Source organism: Mirounga leonina, unplaced genomic scaffold (genome assembly GCF_011800145.1).
Source record: "Mirounga leonina isolate KUSES-001 unplaced genomic scaffold, KU_Mleo_1.0 Mir_114, whole genome shotgun sequence".
NCBI classification, from domain to species: Eukaryota; Metazoa; Chordata; class Mammalia; order Carnivora; family Phocidae; genus Mirounga; species Mirounga leonina.
This window is the reverse complement of record NW_023270265.1, coordinates 44,707,117-44,723,530: the sequence shown is the minus strand read 5'-3', so window position 1 is coordinate 44,723,530 and position 16,414 is coordinate 44,707,117. Positions and strand designations below refer to the sequence as shown.

Below are 16,414 nucleotides of genomic sequence, written 5' to 3'. Positions count from 1 at the left end.
TCCCAAGCTAGGCCAGGCCAGGCTGACCAGCAGACAGAGTGGCCCAGAGACAGATCTATGCCTCAAAGGTTACATACGGACTATGTGTGCGTACTGAGTGTGTATGGGGGAGGCGGTATATTTTAGTACAACCTTAGTGAAGGCCTATTTGGCAATGGGTGTACCAACTTTAAAAAATGTGTATAAGCTTCAAGGAGAAAAACTGCATGTGATATCCAGGAGCTGGCCTGGCATGCCTGCAAGGCCTTGCTGTTCTCCTGTTGAACACAAACAGTTTCGCAGAAAATCGGTGTCAGAATTGGCCACGCTGGGATGGATCAAGAGAAAACAAGACCACCCCAGAATCAGTCTGAACACACACACAACATGAACATTATCCAACCCACAGAAAGGACCAGATATCCTTCCATCCTGGCTAATATGTCTGAACAACTATTCCTTCTTTACCAATTACAGCTTTGCCTTAGTCTAGATAAGATGTGCTGAGATACCCCACCTGAGACCTGTCTCTGCCCTGAGAGCATCCAACACGGAACAAAGCCCTGCTTCTTTACGTCTTCCCCAGAAGCACCTGACTCGAGCCCAAATCCTATATACCACCTGCCTCCGACCAGTCTCTTACTGCGCTGCCCCACAGCTCCCCCTGGTGGCTGTCCTCCCTCCCTACAACGAGCCCCAGAGCCAGCTTGCTTAACATGGTGCTCCTGGTGGCCTTTGGCTGGAGTAGTGACAGCATTCACCCAGGTTATCCACTTCCAAAATTTAGCCCAAGGAAAACTCATGTTCATAAATGTACATGCATAAGGAAACTCAATGCAATGTGCGTGCACCATGACAGCAAACCATCAGACACCACGTAAATGTCCATCAGCGGGCGGCTGCGTAAATGCATTTTGCGACCGTGAGACACATGCAGTCATTAGAAATGATGACAAAGAGCCATATTTATTGATGGAAAAGTTTGCATCACATGATGGTTACATTATAGCATCACATGAAAAAAGGGTTTACAAAACGGTATGCAGGGCACTGGAGCTCCAAATAATCCTGCTTTTATAAAGATAAATTAATAAGTATTTCATACACTGCGAAAAAAGTATAGAAAAATAAATATAAAAACATTAACAGTTATCATTTCTTGGTTTGGGGATTATGAGGTTTTTTCCTTACCTGCATCTCTAGACTTTTTAGCAGTGGAAGATTTTTTTAAAAAAATATTTATTTGAGAGAGAGAGAGTACACATGAGCGGGGTGGGGAGGAGAGGGACAGAGGGAGAGGCAGAGAGAGAGAGAGAATCTCAAGCAGACTCACTGCTGAGTGTGGGGCTCAATCCCATGACCCTGAGATCAGGATCTGAGCCAAAATCGAGTCGGCCGCTCAACCAACTGAGCCCCCCAGGAGCCCCCGGAAATGTTTTACTTAGGTAATAAGAAACAGAGGAACTTCCAAGAGCTAGGGGCTGGGCTGTCGTGAGAACACAGCTGAGATCACAATCTGGGGTGAGCGTGGAGGAGGCGTCTGGTCTGGACAAATGAGCATTGGGGTGAGGAGACACGGCTGTGCCCCGAGGAGACGGGGCCCAGCAGAGGGTGGCTGGGCAGTGGGAGGAGGCCGCCCCCCGGGCCTGTCTCAGGGTCCCTGTCAGACGTGGGGTTGACGGCGGGACTAGAGGCTGGGACTCTCTTCCAGAGAGGCGGGCTGGGTCTTTCTCTCTGTGCTGCCTGGGATACCTGCTCGGTCAGGCGTCGGGGGGTTCTACTTGAGGGGCACAGCCCACAGGCACGGTGGCTGGGCCCGAGGAGGGGCACCCGGAGCTGAGGGCCACCGGGGGCTTGGGGCTGCTTTCCAAGTTCACGCTGCACACCACGCCCCCACAAAAAGGCCTCCATCCCCGAACACCGCTAGCTGTGAGCAAGCCCTTCTTTGGAAACAGAGTCTTTGTAGATGTAACTGGGAATGTGGAGAGGGGTCATCCTGGATTGGGGTGGGCCTGAAATCCAAAGAGCAGTGTCCTTACAAGAGGGGGGAGAGGGAGCTGAGCCCCAGAGGAGACTGGAGGGACGTAGCCGCCAGCCACGGGATGCCAGGGACTGCGGCCACTGTCCAGAAGCTGCGAGAGAGGCAAGGAAAGACTCTGCCTCAGAGCCTCGGCGGGGGGAGCACACCCCACCGACACTCGGATTCGGGACTTCTGGCCCCTGAACTGTGAGAGAAAACATTTCTGTTGTTTTAAGCTGCTGATTATGTGATGTTGTGTCCTAGGAAACAAAGACACCTTCCCACCCTCTCACTGCCCCCCATACGCCCACCGGTCAGCCTGGGGACCCCGAGAAGGTCAGGAGCAGTTAAGGAATCTAACGGCGGGCACGTCCCGATTTCGTCTCCAAAGTGGCCTCACTACCTGTCTCCCATGGGTAACCGCTCGCCCGGGCCTGGTCCTTTAGAGGGAACTGGGCAATGTTTCCAGGTTGACGGTCATATGCTAAGGAACACACAGGAAGAGGGACAGCCTGCTATTTCCCGAGCCAGTAAAGGGAAATAGACTTTCGCGTCAAAACTCAAGAGAGGCTTTGTAAAACCAAAATCTACGGTAATTCGAAACACTGCATCATTTAAACAGCAAGTCCATCCTTCTCATTAGCTTCCATCTTACAAACAGCTTACGAACGGTTTCCACAATAACGAAGGAAATGTTCTTTAAATCCGTGGACAGAGAAGGGAGCCAGAGAAGAGTGAAGGGCCAGATCTGATATGATTTTAACAAAGGCCAGAAAAGACTCAACCCTTCCCAGAAAATAAATCAGAGCCACACGTATTGCCAAGATCCAAAGAAAAAAATTTATTTACAATAGAGAATTTTATTCGAAACATGCATTTTTTTTTTTTAAAACAAATCAGCAAATGCAGATCAAGTTTACACTCCTTAAGGCAAGAGTCCCTGTGCAAGCTATACATGTTCATATTAAATCCAAAAGCCGCTCACCCTGGGAACTCATGTACAAAGGGCAAGGCCAAGGTCAGCGATTTGTCTTTTATTAGAGAATCAGACAATCTCCCTGATACAGGAACTCTGAGGTCAACTTGCTATGAATTATACTAAGAAAATGCAAACCAATAGCAAGAAATTCTGATAGTCTCCTTTAGTATTGCATACAATCAAATCAACGTTATTTAGAAAGGAAATACAGTAGTGCATACGAAAAAGTGAAAACAGAACCTGTCCACGTAACCGGAAGGACAGCAGTGAGCCGACGGTCATATTGCACGCAATGGTCAAGTCCAAACATTTGGTTCAAAGTTAGCTTTTTCCCATTTTGGCAATCAGTTCATCACAAATCTTGGTGAGTTCTTCTATCTCTTTATTCTGAAAGTGAAGACAAAAAAAAAAAAGGTTGCTGAAATCTCCTGGCTGTTGGAAATCAAGCCAATCAGAATGATCTTTGGGCTTTTCAGGGGTGTGGGGCCCTCCAGGTTTCTGGGTCCCCCTGAAATTATCTAATGCAGTAAGAGAAACGACATGGAGACAAATAATGTTAAGTACATACCCCAGCTCTAGCCGTGACCTTGAGCAAGTTACACAACCTTTCTGAGCCTTGCTGTCCTTCTCTCTACAATATGGATGACAGCATCTCTCTGAGAATGGAATGCAGTCAGAACGTAAAGCTCCCTAGCACAGTGACCGGCACAGAGGAGAGGCTTGACTCCTATGGGTTCAACTTTCTTTGCCTCTGAAGGATGTGGACACAAAAGAGGGTCTGGGGTGAGCTCTCGGGTGGTCTGTTTGAGAAATGCCACCAGGAGGGGTTAAGCAATTCTACTTGAATAGGGTCGCTAGCATTATTTAGAGGTGCCGTGGACACGAGGAGTCGAGAAGAGAGGCAGGGGTAGACGCAAGATGGCTTCAGATGCTCCTCGCACCACGCCCTGCCCGTGCTGGGAAGCAAGGGAAGCCAACCACATGCTTGCACCAATGATCAGACAACACCGTCCACGCTCTAAGTGTGGGGATCCAATGGGATGAGTCCAAGGGCAGGTGAGGCTTTGCTCTGATGCAGATCTGCTTCAACAGCCAATGTCGAACAGCCCTCTCCAAGGGGGCTAGATCTTTCTGGTATCCCAGGGACATACTGCAGCCAGTTTTCTGAGGTCCCCGTGGAAGGTGAGTCTTAACCACAAGCCTCTCCCCTGAGACTGTAACAGGGGCCCTTCCTTGGAAATCGTGGAAACCTCCTGAGACACGGTCCCGCCTGGAGCCACGTGTCCTGTGTTTCCAGGCTGGGCTCTGGGCGCCACCCGTGACTGTGTCCATATTGGGAAGAGTCGGGAAGAGTCGAGAGGTCCTCAATAGAAGAGAAACGCAGCCCTCACTGCAGTCCAGCCACCAGCCCCCACTAGGAGAGAATCACCTGGAACAGCACCTCGGCTTACCCCCTTCTAGAGTTTCCAGCTCTGAGAGGCTCGATTCTGAGAAGCACCGAAACGTCTGTTGGAAGATGATGTTCTGTGGAAACGTGGCTCGAACCTTGAATCCTGGAAGGATCCTTGCCACAACGGCGTCTGCTGGGGCCGCGGATGGCGACTTTCCATCTTCCCGTGTGCCAGTCACCTTGCTCAACGTGCCCCAGGCACTGGCCCCGCTGGGTTCTCATACACCAGTCCCTTCGGGGGAGCCACTGATATTTGCACTTTCCGGTGGGTAACCAAGGCTCAGAGAGGTTAAGTGTTGTGCTTAATTTAAGGTCACGCAGCTGGTCAGACACCGGAAGCCCGGAGAATTCAGGCTGGCCTGGCCCCAGATGGCTTTGCTGTTTTACTTATTAAACATAATGTGCGGCGACTGACCGCTGAGAGGCAGTAGCAGACCCACTCCCTATAGATTCCTGTAGGTTCTCCAAGCTCCATCTTGGCACCCGTAACCCACTGTCTAGCACTCGGCCATCGTGCAGCTCAGCTCGCTGGGTTTCCAGCGCCCTGACTGGGCAAAATGCCCAGCGCCTCCGATTAAGAAGGGCCTGGTGGGGGGGAGGTCATGCTTCTGAATCTCTTTAAAACAGAGACCGACCCCTCCGTATCACTCAGAGTCCTTTAGGGGAGAACGTGTGTGATGAACCCATTCCTCCTCGGTTTTAGTTTAAGACTGAATTATGTTTATAGATCTGTTTGTATCTTTTCTGTTCTCCAAAACTGGGCAGGCCACCTAGCCTTCTTCTTTGTCTTTCAGTTTGCCAGAATACGTAGCGTCACCTTCATCTGGCAAGTGGAAGAGTCTGAACAGGCCAGGTTGCCTAGAAAACACCTATCCCAACTCTGGTTTTACCTCTATTACTTGAGCTAACACCATGATGCAGTTCAAACACCATCAAATCCTGAGGGAAACAGAAGGGAACCAATATACTGCTACATTTCTCACCTGGAAACATTTGATGCACAACTGCCTTCCTGCCCAAAATGATGGGGGAATGTGGTCCTTACTTTAAATGAATATTCCACTTCTCAAGAGTCACCAAATATGCTACACATGGATTATCAATATTCAAAGAATAAAAATAAACACCCGCTCCAGACGAGCAATGCAGAGCCACTCAATAAAAATATCGATGGGACGAGCAAATGCTTGTGTTTGACGCCTCGGACTCTGGGCTCCCTGCTAGGAACAGGAGCAGAGCCTGGAAGATCGAGGCAGTTGAAGAGATTTGGCATATCTGGGCCAGTCCCGCCTCTTCACTTCTTTCCCTTTTGAGGGACTCTTCCAAATCTTCAGGTTTCAACCTCCAACATGACAAATCTATACAACCTGAGGGCAAGTGTGAGGCTTGCTCAGGGTCATAATGGATGGCGGGGAGTGGGTGGGGGTGGGGGGAGAACCTGAGGCTCCTGAGTCCTTGACATCATTTAGGTGAAGAGAGAGGTAGTATGTGCCCACTGCTTGGCCCAGACCCACCTCGGACCCATAGCCAGCCCCTCTGGAACCTGGCTGGGTATGGGCACAGGAAAGGGGTCAATCAGAGGCCACTGGGTGCTTTTGGGTCAGCAGACCATTTGGGAGACACGCTGGACTTCAGATGCCATCTGCCCATAAAGGACGTGCGCCCCCCCCACCCACCATGACTGCCCTTTAAGGCCCAAATGTATGAGAAGTGATGCCACCCCAGGACACTGGGCTCTCTGATAACCATCCAAGGGACTCCTAAGGCTCAGTAAATCAACCAGAATGGGGTTGCTGTCTGGGAACTCCCTTTCTAGAGACACACTTAAGGAAGGGAGCTGTGTGGCACTCACTTACCCAGATTCAGACTCATATGACACCCCTGGGTGGAAGGGTTTTCCTGTCTGGATACCCAGGGAGAAGGTATGTATGGTAGACTGGGCGCTAGACCAGAAATCAGGACAAGCTGAGGAACCCCAGGAGGATTCTCCCATCCATGGACGCAGGAGGACATCTGGGGCCCTTTTGACCCCAACATGGCCTGGTGATTACCCCATTCCCTCACCAGTAAAGCATGCTGGATGTGGGGTAAGGTACTCTGCCTGGCACACTGTAGACACTTGGTAAATGTGTGACAGATGAATGTTGACAAGGAATGAAAAGCAGCAATAAACGTCGGAGCAGACAGCAATTCCAGGAAAGGCGAGAAGGGGGACAGTCTCGGGGCGAGCATTACACTGGATCTTCCAGAGGGAGAGCAAGCATATGCTCACGAGGTCTAAACCTATCCCGGGAGCTGCAGGGAGCACAGAGAAGCCCAGCCTCTGGGTCCGGCCAGCCCCACCCCGTGGAGGCCCCCCGCCCTCGGCTCTTACCTTCTGCTCCAGCGTCCTCTCCAAAGCGTCCACACGAAGCTGCTCCTTCCGCAGACTGGCCTGGTAGGCAGCCTGCTCCTGCTGAGCCTTGCCTCGGACCTGCGCGATCTCGGCGTTGGCCCTGTGGAAACAGCGGTGGCGGGGGGGATGCTCAGGAAGGGTCACCCTTCCCCATAGACCCCTTCCCACCTTCTTCCTCCCAGCTCTGGGCAGCAGGAACCCATGAGAACGCCCCACCCTTAGCCCCCATTCCCGTGATGCCGCGGTGCTTTGAGTGGGTGCCCTGGAAACTGCAACGTGTGTCCTTCACTTATCAAAATGCTCGAGTACACTATTATCACAAGCCACACTGAAAAAGCACAAGTGGATTACCCGCCCTCCCCAAGCCAGTGTGAGCGAGGCCGCGTTACCTGTCCAGCTTCTCCTCCGCGTGCACCTTCAGGGCCTGGTACCTCTGCTCCTCTTTCTTCACCCGGGACAGGTACTCCTGTGCACACTTCTTCAGCACCTCTTCATTCTGACGTGACAGAGGACAGAGGTCACGCCCACAGAAGAAATGCCCCGGGTGCTGGGAACCCCGAGAACTCCCTGATGCTGCTGGAACCCTGGACCGCCGCCAAGCCAGGTCCCTATAATCTCTCCCAACCTGCTCCAGTTTTCCCCACCCACCCTGTCCAGCGTCCCGCTCTGTCCCGACATGAACATACCTTGCGGAAACCCTCAAGGACCTCCTTCATCTTCTCATATCTCCTGAAGAGATCGGCCAGAGATTTCTCCACGGAGTTCAGGTCGGCCAGAGCTTGCTCCTTCTCTAGGACCAGCTGCTGGACGGTCTGGTGGGAGACGGACTTCTCCCTCTGCTCATCCTCTGGCAAGAGACACAAGGATCCAGACGATGGGGCCGGGGGATCCCAACCCGGTCTCAGGGGCAGCTGGGGCCTCAGATGCAACTCAGCCTGAGTATAGGGCATCCCAGACTTTGGACAGACCCACCCCCACCCCCCCGAGCCCACCCAGACTCTGTTTCTAAAGGAACAACACCCACGGGCCCAGCATCCCGGACCTGGGCCTTTGCATTGTGAGATGGGACGGAAACTAGCCACTGTCCTTGAACCTGATCGATGCAGACCCTTAAAAATCCGCATTCAAGGCCCCAGTGATTCTATTCGGTTGACGACAGCAAACAGATCCGTAAGGTGGAAAAAAATCACCACTGAATTTTGTGCGGAGCGATATTACAAGGTACAGTAGTCTGGGCTCTGAGGAACAGGCCTTTCTATGTGTTATCAAAACAAAGAGATGGTTATTGGAAAAGAAAAAAGATTTCCTTTTTGGAAATGCCTTAAAACGTCCCATGAACCAAAGCCCACATCACCATCAGCCCTGAAACTCTGCTTTGCACAGAAACGAACATTTCCTTTGATACAGCAAATGTCTCAACTCTGAGAAAAATGGAGCTCTTTCTGGCAAAGTGAGTTTCTCAGTTAGGTCCAAAAGAATTAATTCTGGCCCAGTTCAGAGTGGCTGATCCTAGTAAAAGGAACGGCTCCGTCCTCGACCCCACCCCTTGGGGCCACCACCCGCTAACACTCTCCCCCAAACAGCTAGCAAACCATCTCGTATTTATGGGGAAGGCTTTCTCTGACCACTCCGCATAAAAGCCCCTCACCCACACGGCGCTATCTTTTGTGTGCTGGCCCGTTGGTCACCCGTCTGGGTGGGGGAGGAACCTTTTGTTCCCATCTGTTTGGACCTCTGGTGACAACAGAGAGTGGAGGGGGGAGAAGACCCCTCTCAGAACTCTTGGGGGAAGGAGCTCTGCAGAGCTGTCCTCCCCTCCGCCCCAGGTCACCTGGGCGGGGGTCCTGATGCCCAGGACTACCTCCAAGGGCTGGCCGCCGTAGGGCGGATGGCTCTGGAAATGATGACAGACGAAACAACAACCAGCGTGCACAGAGCTCTTCCACGCGTCAGGCGCCCTGCTCACTGTTCTATTCATTTAATGCTCCTAAGCCAGCACCCGGCCGCCAAACTAAACTTCCTTAAGTCCAAACTGGGTCACCAGGCTCCAGCTCAGAGCCCCCCGGGGTCCTCCCTGTGCACTGGGAATGAAATCCAAACTCCCTCCCCACCTGCCCCAGCTACACTGGCTGGCACACCCCAGGCGGGCCTGCCCCAGGGCTCAGTGGCCCCAGAGCTCACTCACTCAGGTCCCTGACACCAGGCCACCTCCCCAGAGGTGCCTTCCTGAGCACCTGCGGGGAACGCCTCCTCCCTACTTTCCAGTCCATTCCCTCGCCAGCGACGGCCAGACATGCAAGCGCCCGTGTGTCTGCCGGCTGTCTGCCCAGAACGCACACTGCAGGAGTCTGTTTTGTCCACTTCTCTATCCCGGGGCCCAGGACAGTGCCTGAGTCACAGGATGCCCCAACACATCCGTGCTGGGAATGAGTGAGGGGAGCCTGGCCCCGGAGCCCGATCCAAACCCAGAGCCGCGCTCATGACCATGCCTCTCCACTGGCTTCTTAATAATAGACCTGGGAACTCCCTTAAAATCAGGGGGAGGCTGGGGGTGAAGGAGGGCACTTGTGATGAGCACCGGCTATTGCACGCAAGTGTTGAATCACTATCTTGTACACCGGAAACTAGTATCACACTGTTAACTGACTGGAATTTAAATAAAAACTCAAAAAAAAAAAAAAAGGCAGGGGGATGCTGCTTTGGGTTCTTTCCCTTAGGTTCTGGATAGATAGGCATCTTCCTGTGTCCTGCAGTTAGGCTTATTCTGCCGTGTGCTGTGCAGGGAAGCGCCCAGGGACGGGGAGGGGGGCACATCCTGGGTTTTAGCTCCAGCTGTGAGATAAACTTACTCAAAAGTCCTGACTCTCAGGAGCCTGGGGCCTCATCTCCAAAACGAAAGGGTTGTCACACACGAGTGCACACCCAGATGAGGGGGGCTTGTCTGAACACAGGCTGCAGTGTCCCCATCCCCACCAGTGGTTCTGGTCTGGCAGGTCTGCGAGGCTCTGCATCTGTGCCAAGTTTCCCGATGACACAGAGGCGGCAGGTCCGGGGGCCACGCTTGGAGAGCCACAGGCCTGGAAGATGCCTGATGTCCGTCCAGCCCTGCCTCTCAGAGCTCCCGCTACCAGGGCAGAGGTGAAGGACCCAGGAGCCAGACCCTGACTGCTCAGGTTCCGTCCTGGCTCTGACACGTCCCAGCCCAGCCACCCTGGGCAGGGTTTTTAACCTCCGTGACTCTCAGCCTCCTGAGCTGAAAGAGGGGCTCACGGTATTTATCTCATGGCATTTGGGGAAAGATTAAATGAAAATGTATATAAAGCCTTTGACACACAGTAAGAACCCAGGATCACTGACCCATTACTGACAGCATCACCAGCTCCCCCAAATTAGCGTGATGTTGCGTCACAGTGACTTACAAAGGGGGAGCTTTTTAACATACAGGGAGAACCAAACTGCCAGCAGCCGGCTTGCTACACCTAGATTCCCAAAAGGAAAGCCACTTCAAAGGTTCACCAGTAACCCAACGCTTATTTTTACTCTTTTGAGTCTTAGCTGCTTCCTTAGTCCTCAGCACACTGCACAATGCACATTCCAGGCTGATCTGAGACCATGTATACATTTCACTTGGCTCGTAAAGAGCCATTTATCCAACGGAGTCCATCTGATTTCCTGGATCTGAGACTTAGCCGGCCTCAGGTTTCCTGTCCTCCCCATAAACGCTTGTAAAAATAGAATTTCCCGGTTCCCAGGAGACCGAGGAGGTGAGAATGCATCGCCAATCTTTTTGTAAATTACAAATGCACTCAGGTTCTTCAAATCAGGAAATTAGCCCCAAACTCAAAAGGCTCTAGCCTCAACCACAAAACAGTACCCCTGGAGAGGTTTCTGGCTTCTTCAAGCAAAACATTATTAAACCATGTGGGGGGATAGGGGGTGGGGATGGGGGGGTGGGGGAGAAATGCAGCAAATACACAACAGCACAAGTAACAAAAACAGAAACAAACAAACCAACACTGGTTGCGATGGGCAAGTGTTAGATTAGGTGAAAAGCATTTACTTACCAGGCTTGCCTGTTTGTTTTGCAAGCAAAGGGCAAGAAGCAACAGAAAATGAAAGCAAAACAGATAATCAGAGCAGTTGTTAGGAAAGCAGAAAAAAAAAAAAATCAATTGCAACAACCTGGAATGCAAAAAGCACAGAGGTCTCTTTTTGTTCTGAATCCTAAATAGTCAATATTTGAGCTCAGTTTTAGTAACATGGCACGAAAACGGACAATAATGGCAGGACAGATGTCGGGCTGGCGTGGAACATTTGTGAGGGTTACACGGAAGCCAGAGAGAGGGGCGGGAGCCAGGAGGAGCTCGTGTAGGTCGGGTGGAACCTGGTTTTAACTTGAAAACACTACTGATGTTCATTCTGCCCCGGACTGCCAAGCTCCTTGGGGCCTGAGTTTTCCCTCCCACCAGGGATGCTGGTGAGGTGGGCGAAAACCAGAAGAGAGATAGGAGACCCAGATGAGCCATGTGGGTATGCTTCCACTCACGGCCTGCCCAGAAAGGAGGCAGGTGCCACCCACAGCGACAGTAAGTCCCAGCTGTGCCTCAGCCCCACGCCGCCTTTTTACAAGGTGACAGGGACCTCGAAACCCGCAGCAGACCTCATCCACATGCCCTGCAGTAGTGACTGATGGGATGACAGGCACAGATGTGCCACCTGAGGGACAAGGTCTGAGAAGTGGCTGATGCAGAAGACACTGAAGGTGCATGAGGATGGGGAACCAGGGGCGGATGTGCTCTGTCACACCCCCCCGGAATGAAAGTGCCACTCGCCACTCAGGACGCTGGAGGGGTCTCAGGGGCTGCCGGGAATGCTCAAACACGCCCAAACAGGAAAAGGCTCGGAGGGGTGAGGTCACAGCTCTTGAAGAGAGGAATCCGCAGGCCAAACATACCAGGTGTCCCCAGGGGAGGGGCTGGGGTGCTGGGGGTGGGCGTGCGTAGCCAGAACCCCTGGAGTCAGGGTTCCACGCACTCAGCTTGCCTAGAGTTGAAATGTGCTTCTCACTACTCTCACCTGCAAATACGCTGCGAGGAACTCAGAGTTGAATCATCTTTTCTGTCCAACAGGGACAGACCACTTGAGGCAGGCAGACAGAGCCTACTCTTCGGTTTTTAAGAGGGAATGTCTGCTCGTATCAAAACTGTCAGCTGAGTACTAACAGATGGCTCTGGACAGCCTTCCCACAGGGGCAAAGCTCATGCCCTTTCACCCCCATCTCAACTTTGGCCCGAATGTCATCACCAAGAGCAAAAATAACAGCGAAGAACTCTGAGACGCAGAAGGATCTTTCCAGATGAGCCACCGTAGGTCTGAGGTGCATTTTCACAACCCGAGACTCCAGGAGGCCAAAAGGTTGTGCTCAGAGTGCCAAACGCTGTATATTGGAAGACATAAATCCTTCTTCCTGACTACTTTTACAGCAGTTTCAGTTCCAAGAGTTTCATTTTTTTATCTCATCCATATGTATTCATAAATTCTTATACCAATTTAATAAAGTAGTTTCATTTGATAGAAAGCATATACCATGAGCTGATCCTTAGAAACACCCCAAATGGGCTTTCCCTGAGATCTGGGAGAAATGGCCTTTATTAAAATACATCAAAATTAGAGCTCCTTTGAATAGAAAGCACTCAATTGTTGGCCTCTTCGCCATTCCCAAGCCTGCTCTCATATTTATTTTGGGACGAGCCAGAGGTGTGGGGTGACTCGGATCCAAACGTTTGAGAGAGAGGAGTCATCTGTTAACCCAGCCTCCAGCTTCGACACAGAAACTGGTTTGCGGTGAGCTGGGATTTTTTACTCCATACGTCCTTAGGAGTAAAAGTTTCTTTTAAAACTAGTATCACGGACCTAAGCAGCAAGTTAAATAAAGAGATTCCTCCCTGCCACCCCCCACCAAGTCATAACATCATTTTTGAACGGTGATCATCAGCGTAAAAACAGGCTTGGAACTTCTGCAGGATCTTTTCTCATTATTATTTTTTTTTTAAAGAGTCAGGTGGGTATCGGCTGTGACTTGAGGTCACCTTTTACTGCAGGCCAAAGCAGCGTCGGTACTCGCTGCCAGGGACTCCGGGTTAAGATGGATTCTGCGTCCGTGGCCATCTCCGTGAGATCAGGTAAATCGCAGGAGGGAGGGGAGAGGTGGGGCGGGCAGCAGCACTACCATGGGTCCCACTGTCCTTGCCCGAGAACCCTGCGTAAGGCTGAGGATTTTGTCACTTGAGTCTAAGTTAGGGTTTAGGGATTTGATTCTTAGTGTCTCCCATGAGCAAAAACTCCCCCAAACATCCTAGGAACTGACCCAAGTCTCCTTCCCCATGAGGTGGGCAGTCCTGGCTCAATGGTGGCCTTGGAGGTGACCGCCATGGCTTCCCACAGGCACAAATAATGCTAAGGGACATGCTCGTGTGTGTTTCCAGGAGGCCCCCAGACTCACATTCTGGGATGCTTTGCTCTCTCCCTCAAGGACTTCGTGCTCTAAGAGGGGCCTAAGACGAACACACGCTGAGAGTCTATCTTCAGAGCCCTCCCAGTGAGTCAGAAGCCTCGGGGAGGCCTGAGCCCACCCATCACGACACCCACCTATCATCTGAGCGATGGTCTTCTCATACTCTGCCACTATTTTCCTGTAAGAGAAGCAAAAACATGTTGGAACCATGACAATAGGATGGTTTCTCCTTGATACTGGGGCCCATGTGCTGGACATCAGCAGCCTGACCGAGACACTAGAGGACAAGTCTTATTTCTTTGTCATAGTTGGCTCACCCCTCTAGGTTTACCTCCCACCTCAACCCTCTTCTTGCACACCAAGGAGGTTCATTTTCCCAGTACAGCATTGGTGGTTCAGTGGTAGAATTCTCGCCTGCCATTTTCCTAGTGCAGGACTCTGACCACACCATGCCCCTGTGCAAAACCTCCCACGTGTCCCCACTGCCCACTGAGAAGAAAAATAAGACCAAATCTTCAGCCTGACAATCCAAGCCCTCCACACCCTAAGCCTGATCACTCTCATCAAGCTTACCTCCTTCCCCGCCATCACGAACCAAGTGGTTCAATGAGAACAAATGAGTTTTTGTTGGCTCTGGGGTTTCTCACCTCCATGACCTTCCCTGCCCTATTTCCACCTCTCATTGTCTTAGCTGCTTCTCAAGGTCCAAGTCAAATGCTATCTCCTCCAGGAAGCCTTCCCTGATTTCTCCTCTGAACTTCATGACATTTTATCTGAATTTTCTAAAATGTCTCACACATATGGCATCATAGTACGTGAGTAGAAGCAGCTCCTCAAGGCCCAGGGGCCACTACTTAGTCACCTGTGTTGGAGGCGGGGACATGAGGAACAGTAACACTTGTTGGATAGCTTCAACCAAACCATGGCTACACAAAAGCACTAAGATCCCTTCTTTATAAGACTGCCTCACTGCTGCCCCCGGGTGGAAAGACCCAGGGAGTGAAGAAGCCCTCCTTCCAAAGTCAACCTTCTGGAAGGAAACTCTCAACAAAGACTCAAGGGTTTCACTTACATTATCCAATAGTTAGTTATTCTCCACAAGAGAACCAAGAACTGCTAACCACCAATGGAGTCAAGACCCTGATTACAGCTGGTCCCACACATTGGGGGCTCAGCTTACTCCCTGGTATGGTGAGGATTTCCCTAGACCCTGTGTAGGATCATGGGGGAATTAGATGAGGTTAAATAGGCCAGTGAAAGCAGAAGGCACTCTGCAAAGTCTAAAGGCCTCACAGCTGCTGGGTGTCTGTCACTGACCTTCTTGACCTTGGCCCCAAGGAGAGTGCCTCACTCAAGGGCCAACCCACAACAAAAAAGGTGACCACACCATGAGTCCACTTGGGTTCTTTCTGAATCCTACACAGAAGCAGTTTGTGTTTTCTGTAATTAATCAACACCTCCTTGTATCCCTGAATCCCAAAACAGCAATGGACCTTTGGGGCTGCACCGTCTAAACCCATCACTGCCAAGGACAGAGGCGGGGCCACAACAGGTAAGGGACGTGTCCTTGCAGCGGTGTGGGGAGACCTGTGGTCCAAAGCTGCTTCACGGCACTGTATTTGCATCTCGTCCTCACAGCGACCCCAAGGGGTGGTGCCCTGAGGGTCCCCAGAATTGCTGATGGGGATACTGAGGCACGTGGTCATCCAGAACCTTTCTAGGATCTACAAAGTGGCAGAGCTAGGATTCGAATCCAGACATACGCCTGTGGAGCCTTCTCAGACCCCTTATGCCTTACTGCCCGGAGGCGCTGAGGTCCACCCTCTTCCACAGATGAGGCCAGCAGACAGAGCTAAGGAACAGGCCCAAAGCAGCTAGGAAGCCGAGCCCGATTTTCACCTGGCCAGGTCTGGCTCCAGAGGTGGGCATGAGGGCCTTCAAACACGAGTGCAGCTGTGCTAGTTGGTGACCCCTGAGTCCTACCATACTGGTTAGTACACGGCACCCGCTGAAGCCCCCGAGGGAGCCCCCAGAGATGGAACTTCTAGCCTGCCCAGCATGCCCCGCTTTCATGTTCAGGGCAGCATGTTCAGTACAGCCATGCTGCTCACTCCTCCACTCCCCTACCAAAAACAAAACAAAACAAAACAAAACAAAAACAGAGAGAGAGAGAGAGACCAAAGAAAGAGATTTTCAAACGATGCCACCACAGGGCCTCAGTGTCAATGTGGACGGCACACTGGGAATCACCTCCAGAAGTGGTCACAAAACACATCAGGAGGAAGAAGGAACTAAGGAGAACTTTCAGGAAGATACTATCTGACCTAGAAAGCAGGGGATAGGATTACCTAAATCATTTGCTCACCACCTAAAATGGTAGCCACGAAGGCAGCCGATTCTGATAATTAACCAGCAGCTGCCATTGCAATTAAGTGCGCTGTAAATGTACTAATTCTTCAACCAATTTTTAAAAATTCGTCTATTCCCTACTTTCACACTTTGAGACTTAAAAATGAAGCAAGACTATCAGAGATTTTCTGCATCGCACCAGATCTTCCGTCTTGTGAAAATGGTCGCGCTCTAACTCCTATCTTCCCTTGCAACTGGAAAACCCACGGGTCAGTTCAGCTCAGCTGCAAAAAGGCAGGTGTGTGGAGAAAATGCACTGTGCCCCCAGGAGCCGTTCTCAGACTTGGCGGGGGCAGCAGCCAGACCCTGGGATGGCCAGAGCAAACGTTTGGGCCAAAGTTTCTTTAAAAACGCCACCTGCAATACAGTTTTTTTTTTTCAAAGATTTTATTTATTTATTTGAGACAGAGAGAATGAGAGAGAGAGAGCACATGAGAGGGGTGAGGGTCAGAGGGAGAAGCAGGCTCCCCGCCGAGCAGGGAGCCCGACGCCCCTGCAATACAGTTTTTAAGATCACAACCCAAGGGCGCCTGGGTGGCTCAGTTGGTTAAGCGACTGCCTTCGGCTCAGGTCATGGTCCCGGAGTCCTGGGATCAAGTCCCGCATCGGGCTCCCGGCTCGGCGGGGAGCCTGCTTCTCCCTCTGACCCTCTCCCCTCTCATGCTGTT

General features: G+C 51.6%; 1 protein-coding gene across 7 annotated transcripts in view; it reads right to left on the bottom strand.

The window, feature by feature from the left end:
* Positions 1-2,820: 2,820 nt before the first annotated feature.
* Positions 2,821-16,414, bottom strand: part of TACC2 (transforming acidic coiled-coil containing protein 2) — a 200,851-nt gene continuing 187,257 nt past the window's right edge. For all 7 annotated transcript variants that reach the window (XM_035030488.1, XM_035030507.1, XM_035030481.1 and 4 more), the window contains 5 exons: positions 13,472-13,515; positions 7,510-7,670; positions 7,213-7,319; positions 6,803-6,923; positions 2,821-3,365 (listed from right to left, as the gene is read on the bottom strand). In XM_035030488.1, the coding sequence (XP_034886379.1) occupies positions 3,300-3,365; positions 6,803-6,923; positions 7,213-7,319; positions 7,510-7,670; positions 13,472-13,515 (499 nt within the window). In that variant the 3' untranslated portion in view covers positions 2,821-3,299. The remainder of the gene's footprint in view (positions 3,366-6,802; positions 6,924-7,212; positions 7,320-7,509; positions 7,671-13,471; positions 13,516-16,414) is intronic.